Source organism: Cajanus cajan, chromosome 1 (genome assembly GCF_000230855.2).
Source record: "Cajanus cajan strain Asha chromosome 1, NIPB_CcT2T_4, whole genome shotgun sequence".
NCBI classification, from domain to species: Eukaryota; Viridiplantae; Streptophyta; class Magnoliopsida; order Fabales; family Fabaceae; genus Cajanus; species Cajanus cajan.
The window spans coordinates 82,430,801-82,439,097 of NC_138517.1; the positions used below are offsets into that span (position 1 = coordinate 82,430,801).

The 8,297-nt window shown below is 29.8% G+C and overlaps 1 protein-coding gene across 2 annotated transcripts; it reads left to right on the forward strand.

The window, feature by feature from the left end:
* The first annotated feature begins 3,785 nt into the window (after positions 1–3,785).
* LOC109804177 (lactoylglutathione lyase GLX1) lies at positions 3,786–8,085 on the forward strand. Of its 2 annotated transcripts, none has more exons than XM_020365963.3 (9): positions 3,786–3,944; positions 4,444–4,575; positions 4,655–4,779; positions 4,943–5,007; positions 5,099–5,311; positions 6,356–6,403; positions 6,511–6,618; positions 6,720–6,872; positions 7,790–8,085. In XM_020365963.3, the coding sequence occupies exons 1-9, from the start codon at positions 3,817–3,819 to the stop codon at positions 7,829–7,831; spliced, it is 1,014 nt and encodes a 337-aa protein (XP_020221552.1). In that variant the 5' UTR covers positions 3,786–3,816; the 3' UTR covers positions 7,832–8,085. The 2 variants fall into 2 exon arrangements, with proteins under 2 accessions (XP_020221552.1, XP_020221553.1); XM_020365964.3 differs by having other exon boundaries at positions 3,810–3,944; positions 4,425–4,575.
* The last annotated feature ends 212 nt before the right edge of the window (positions 8,086–8,297 follow it).

Consider the following 8,297-nt stretch of genomic DNA (forward strand, 5'->3'; position numbering starts at 1 on the left):
TATATAAAAATAAGTAATCGAGTCTTATATATAGAAACAAATAAAAGTTATTCATTTTTATTATTTATATTTATATCATTAAACTATCAATAAATAATAAAATTAATGTTTTATTATATTTTTTTACATTATTTATAGGTTTATAATTTCAATTTTCCATAATTAAATTTTTTAAGTCAATTTCTATTATAATTTCTTATATGCGATATATTCTTTTCCTGAATGTTGTGAAATAAAATTTTGACATACTTTTTCTTATTTATTTTACATCATAATTTTTTTTAATGTAGATTGATGTTGCAATTTTCTATACATGAAATATTTTTTCCGAGGATTTTGTGAAAGAAATTTTAGCATAATTTTATTATTTATATTCATTTTAAAATTGTTTATAACAAATAATTAATAATTAGTATAACTAATAGTTAATATAATTAATGATTTATTATGTCATTACAATTTCAATTTTCTACAATTATTTTTTTTTTTGTGAAAAATCACATGGAGAAAGATTATTATAAAGAAAAGTTATTGCATGCAAATAATATAAAAAAAAGAAAAATTATTGCATATAGAATATATGACGAAGTTGTTCGCTTTGATATAAGTAAGACAAAATTAAGTAAAATAAGATAATATTGCAACTTTATAAACTTATCAGGTTTGTTTCCCGTGCAATGCACAATATATTTTTTAATCAACTCATAATATTATTAAGGTAAGATTAATATGAGATTTAAAATAAAATAAATAAATAAATAAATAAATATATATATATATATATATATATATATATATAAATGCCATATAATGTATCAATAATGTTAAATTATCATATGACAAGAAATAAACTTTCATTTTTGATCTACCAAAAATACAATGACAACAATATAGTTTGAATTTGAGATTAAGTACATACTACTTCAACTTTCTACCACAGTCCATAAATAATGAACTTAATTCACTACCAAAGAAAAGGAGAAAAAATACTTATAATAAAGAAGATGAATTAACTTAAAATCAAATATTTTTGAAAAAAGATGAAATAAAAGAAAAATAATAAAAATGAAATTCCAAATAAAAAAATTTAAAAAAACAATGAGTAAAAAAATAAGCTTCAAATTTACTTTTGTCGAAAAGAATAATACATTGGGGAGATCATATAAACCTAGTGATAAAAATGAGCAAAAGAAAATCGAAAAAAAATGTACGAAAATTTGTTAGCACAAACCCAAAATCTAAAGGAAATATATTGAATAATTGGAGGAATAAAATAAGTTTCCTAGTAATGTATTAATGTAAGGAGAAAATATAGAAAGAAAAGGATATCTATAAATTTTGTTACACACGTTTCTTTAAGACATTATTACATTTTATAATTACCAATCCACCATCACCAAATAAAATAATTTAAGGGAGGTGTATTGGATTAAGATTTTAAAGGACTTTTTTAGTTAAAAAAAATCATGCGGATTTTAAAAGACTTTGCAGGATTTTTATGACTTTTAAGATTTTGCAGGATTCTACAAGACTTAAAATCAGGATTTTAATGGATTCTGCAAGACTTTTAAATCAGAATTTTAATGGATTCTGTGGGATTTTGTAGAATTTTCGTGGACTTTTGACATTTGATAAGATTTCAAAAAAAATTTCATACATTCAAATTTAAAAAGAGTCAAAGACAAAAATAATAAAAAATAATAATGTCTAGATAAATAATAATAATAATAATTCTTCATAATATCTTATCCTCTTAAATAACATTCACCCACATATCCATAACTATATTAGTCCTCAAAGCATTAGCGTCTTTTCGCTCTTACTTCTGGGTTTGAATAATAGGTTCAAAAGTATGATCTTCATTAACTGGTAATGTTGAAGATGAAGGTTCATCCCCACTTCAATTGGAAATTCATCGGAACGACATTCTTTACGTAGAAAGTTATGTAGTGCTACACATACTAACACAAGTTCTACTTGTGTCTTAAATAAAAATGGAGGTGCTGACTTAAAAATTGTGAACCTTGATTTAAAAATACCAAATATTTTATCGATCACATTACGCATGACGAAGATTGAACAATTCTTTCTCATTTTCAAGGTCATTACCCTGACCTGCAAAATCTTGTAGATGATATCTTACACCTCAAAATGGAGCTAAAAATTAGCGTCGATTAGGAAATCCACAATCCACCAAAAAAATTACCTAATTACATATGCAATATATATAATATTATTTTAGTTATATATTATATGATAATTTTTAACGATATTTATAAATGTAAATTATTCTAACAAATATTTTAACAATATTTCCTCTTTTAAAAAAATAAGCTAATGAAGACATAAATCCTAAATCCTAAAAAATTAGATATTGCAATGTCTTATATTAATTTTCTTTTTTTAAAATATAAAAAAGTCCTAATTTCACAATATAAAAAAAAAATTCATAGTAAAAAAAATAAAATAATTGTTGAGTCGTAAAAGGAGGGGATAAGAGTAACAAACTTAAGGAAGGAGAGAAATCGCAGTTTTTATGCTGAGAGTGTTCTTCCCCAACTAAGATCCATTTTCATCTCATTTTACTCACATAAACCCTAACAAATTCATCTTATATATATATATATATATATATATATATATATATATATATATTGTAGAGATTATGATATCAATTTCATCTTTCACCTTTTTCTTTTATTGACGTGTGTTATAAAAAAAATTACCAATTAAAAGTTGAAATTTCAAGCATTTTTTTGTGTTATATAAAAGAACAAATTCAACTACATTGAATAAAATAAAGTAAGTCAATTAAAGAGAACGAACAAAAAAATAGAGCAAATCAATGACACTATCATTTACATATCGGAGTTTCACAAAATAGGGGAATGAGATGAGAACAGTACTACAATATTATATATGAGCAATGAACAATAGTGCAGTATTATTAGCATAGAAAAAATGGAGAAGACAGGAGCATAGAAAAAAAATAAATGAAAAACTCACTTGAAAATTCTTGAAAGGTCACTTCAAACAATTCTTCAAAATCCAATGGGTTTGGATGAGATTGTTTTATGAATTTGGTATTTATAGATAACACTAGAAAGTCTTTCAAAATCTCTCTCACACAACAATCCTTTAAAATCCTTATATTTTTCAATACCAATGGATTGCTTTTAAGTTGTAAAAAATCTCAAATGAATACTAATGGATTTTAATGGACTTTTTAAAAAATCTTGAAAATTCAGATTGAATACCACTAGATTGTTTTTAAGTGACATAAAATCTTGATTGAATACCAATGAATTTTTTTACTCAAAAAAAGTCTTTTAAAATCTTACGAAATCCTAAACCAATACACCCCCTAAATATTCTAGAGAGATTTAAATTTCACATAGAGATAGATACCAAAGAAATAAGAGAAAAAGTGATGAGTAATTTGACGATGAAAAAAAGAAATGAAATAAATCAAATTTAATTTTTGAAATGATCCTAAAAATTCATATATACATTAATAACATAGGAAGTCTTAAGCATTTATATGCATTATATAAGAAGAGTTATTTGTGATTAGACTATAGGAGGATATCGATAAGACATTTCTTACCAATGAACCATGATTGTTGAGGTAATTTAATTGATGAGAAAAATGTGGCAACGGTAGGTTGTGAACGGTGAATCCGTGATGATGAATGAATGCTTCACAATAGCCGGAACTCCGTCTCTATACATTAACTAATAACCGGTGGCCACGTAGGCAATCGAAGTGACCGAGTGTAAGATTATGATTTATGAGTGACTCCGTGGCTCACTCAGATGATTAAATTAATGTCATCTTATAAACGAACACGTCCTCCGCATTGGAGATTGTTCCCCTTTGTCGTACTGTCTCTTGCACTCCTCACTATTCTCACCGGTTCCCTCTCCTCTCTCTTTCGCTCCAAGTCAGTTTTCTCTCTCTTTCATTGCTTCATCTCTTCAATTTCATACACATTTTATCATTATCTACCGTCAGATTTTGCATCTCGTTAAATCGTTAAACAACCCATTTTATTTATTTATATTTCGTTTGCTTCTAACACTTACTGTAATCTGATTTCATATACTCAATTCGCCTTTTACATAAATTATGAAATCAAATGTGTGTTATGTATGTTTCTGTATAATTTTAAATCCATTTTGCAATTGGCATGGGTTATAATTTATGAGTTTATAACCTCTTCTCTTTTTTCATTCCAAACCTGTAAAGGCTCAAGGCTCTGTTTGTTTGTTACTTTGTTAACTATGGATGTAGTTTATGTTAACGAGTTGATTTAAAAAAAAAAAAAAAAAAAAAACTAGATCGGCCTTAATTTTTTATTTTTTTTTTCTTTTTTCCGGCCACTACTTGGTGTTATTTGAATTTAACGATATGTTAAATACAGCTTTTGATTGGTGTTGCAGAGCACTTGCATCCACATTGAATATGGCTGAGGGTACACAATCTAATGCTGAGTTGTTTGAGTGGCCGAAGAAAGATAAGCGCCGCTTCCTGCATGCTGTGTACCGTGTTGGTGATCTTGATCGCACCATCAAGTAGGATATTCTTGATTTGGGTTGTTGAAATGCACTTTGGTGTGTTTGGATGCTCATAGTTTCTTAACTGTTCTATCAGGTTTTATACTGAATGTTTCGGGATGAAGCTTTTGAGGAAAAGAGATATTCCAGAAGAGAAATATTCCAATGCTTTTCTTGGATTTGGCCCTGAACAATCCCATTTTGTTGTGGAATTAACTTACAGTATGTTGCTCTGTCAACCTTTTGTATTCATGACTGCTGTGGTTCTTGTGTATATGTAGCTTCTCTTGTGATTCTCTGATTGTATGTACCTTTTGACTACCATCCGTTATGTGTTGGATTGAATTGGACATGATTTTTCTCCACATATGATGTTTTTGGTCAGATTATGGGGTGAGCTCATATGATATTGGAACTGGCTTTGGACATTTTGCTATTTCAACTCCAGATGTAAGCCAGAGTCTTATCTTCACCACAGCTTGACCATTTATTTTTTGATCTTTTGTACTGAAATTGAATTGTATACTTCTTACACTTTTAGGTTTACAAATTGGTTGAAAACATCCGGGCTAAGGGTGGAAACGTCACTAGGGAGCCTGCTCCAGTTAAAGGCGGGACATCTATTATTGCCTTTGTGAAGGATCCTGATGGTTATGCTTTTGAGCTCATCCAAAGAGCTTCAACCCCTGAGCCATTGTGCCAAGTAATGCTCCGTGTTGGTGATTTAGAGCGCTCAATTAAGTTTTATGAAAAGGTAACAGCCCAAGTCAAGTTTTTCTTTTCATGAGCACGTGTTTTAATATAAATAAACCACTTCCATTTCCATCAAAATTGTTTCAGGTCATTTTCTTATAACACAATTGCATAAATACTCATGTCTGCCAACTTAAATTTTTAAAATTTTTCATGTTTTTATTGTATCATTTGCTTATCGATGATAGAACTTCTCTGTATCACCTCCCTCAGATCAAAATAAAAAGAATAATGTCCATCCAATGATCTCCTACCTTGATTTTACTCCACTGGGAAATTGACAACTCAATTCTAGGCATGTGGGATGAATAGTGGAAATATCTAGAGAGGATTTTCGTTTACACTGTTCCGTACATTCAGTCACACTATAAGTAAATCTTTCTTATTAATATAAAAAACACTTTCAGTTATGGCTTGAATTTGCCCAAAAGCTTAAGCTATTAAGTGAATGCTCATGAATGGTTTTTAGTTTTAACATCTAACATTCCCCCTTGCACAATAACCTATTAGGCTTGAAATGTGGACCATACATAGACGCAGTTACCATGTGCTGAAATTCTAAGTTTATTTAGAAAAATGAGTAACAAGGATCCAATTCTAGAATTAGATAATTTGGTCATAGAGGCTCTAATATCATGTCACTAACCAACTATCCCAAAAAGATTAATTATTGCAAGAACGTTCATGAATGAACTCTACTTGTCCATTCTTCTTTTCTCTCTTTAGGAGAGGGTCAGAGTTGGATGAGGATTTAGTGCTCATGTAGTCATGTTGATAATTGAGAAATCGACTTATTGATTGTTTTCGAACTTCCAATGCTAGAAGCAGAGCAACTGCATTGTTGTGGTTTACTATTTGTTTGGGCCACCACAAAATGTGTGGTATTGAGGATGGGGTTGGAAATTATGAGTTTTTGCTTATGATTGACATAAAAATTCATAACACTGCATTTGATGTATTATTTTTTAAGTTTTGTTTCTTAATTCAACTAATTTTTATTAACCAAGGATCATGTTTGGTTCTTAATTGGATCATATTTGTGCAGGCTTTGGGTTTGAGGTTGGTAAGGAAGGTTGATAGACCTGAATACAAGGTGAGTTTCCTTCTTGATCTTAGCAATCCACTTAAGCCAGGACATATGTCATACCCAAGCTATGACTTACTAATGATTTTTCCTGGATTATGTTGCATATCTTACAGTACACTTTAGCCATGCTTGGGTATGCAGAGGAGCATGAGACAATTGTGTTGGAGCTGACATATAACTATGGTGTCACTGAATACACCAAGGGAAATGCTTATGCACAGGTATTTTAATACTTGTTAGGTTATATTTCCTTCTGGAAGCCTAAACCAGTATTTTCTGTAGGTAACCTTTGATGATCCAATTCGTGCGTTGTATGTAACAGGTTGCTATTGGTACTGATGATGTATACAAGAGTGCTGAGGTTGTCAACTTAGTCACACAAGAGCTTGGAGGGAAGATTACTCGGCAACCAGGGCCAATTCCTGGCCTTAACACAAAGATCACTGCTTTCTTAGATCCTGATGGATGGAAAACTGTAAGTATTTTCTTTTGTTTAAATTTTTATGTTGAGGTGAAATAATAGGTTAATTCTTAAAGGTTGATTATTACGTAGAATGCATGCATATGTGCTTACCCTCGGGCAACAATTACTGCTGTAATTTGATGATAGTATAGCCGTATACTGATCTAGATTCCAGTGTCATAAACTTTGAAATAGAGTATGCAAAAGCTGTAGGAGGTTGCTTTGATTGAACTTGCAAAACTTTTTCTTTTAACAACAAAACCTTTTATGTAGTTGAGGCAAATAATGAGCTAAACAATTGTTTATAAAGAGCTGGTTTTAAATTGATCATGAATTTGAAATGTTGAGCAGAAAGTTTCTCATGTATAGAGAACGATGTTTAACCAGAAAATAAAAAAAAGAATGTCATCTTACCACTTGAGTGACTTATTTTCATGGAATTCCTTCTGACCAGCGACTTAAACTGATCAATTGATCATATGCTGTATTTGGAGAGTCTATCATGGTTTGCTAAATATTATTTGACTTGCTAATAAAAAGATCTCGTGTCCCAACTTTTACGTATCTAGTTATCAACCCTTTTGCCATTCATGTCTAATATTTAGTATCTATGATGGAAATTGTACTTTAGCATATGAAAGCACAGTTGAGGGAGACAAATATTAATAACATCGTCTTACTTTTAATTAATAGTTAGTACCTATGCATTTATTTTTCTTAAAAAAATAATATTTCCCTTCTCTTCGTCAATGATGTTATTTCTTCTCAATCTGTTGGCACGGAATTGAAGTGCAATAGTGCATTGCTTTGAGCGTGTGGATATTTCTTGTCTTGCTTGTGTTAAATTTTTGCCTTTTTTTCGGTAGCGAAATTTTTGCGTTTATCAATGGTAAGTATGTGGTATGATTCATTTTGTATGAATTTTGTAGGTCTTGGTCGACAATCAAGATTTTCTGAAGGAACTTGAGTGAAGAGTGCTGTCTTTTCACAAAATATGAAGTACTAGTGCTATTGTATGAATAAGTGATCAACTTGTGTGTTTATCTGTGTAGTACTCTTCAGTATGGTTTCTCTGTTGTGGCTTTGTAATTTACTGAAGACCTAGTTAAAACTTCCATTTGCTGTTTATACTTATGAAGTGTTTCCTGTTTGGTTGAGATTTAAGACAGTTAAGAGTAACATACAATAGTATTTCAATATATTTAGAGCAGAAGTTGGAGAATAATTCTGAAGTTTTACTGCAGATCCTAAATAGATTCCAGCTAAGTATGACCCTGGACTTACTGGTCCAATAAAATTAATTCAATCTACGTCAAATATGAGCTTGCCATCTTAATACCATTCATTTTATTTTTTCGGTTGAACATTTATTTAATTGAATTCACAACGACTATATATTGTAATAATATTTTATATACTCAATAGTCGGCAACACAT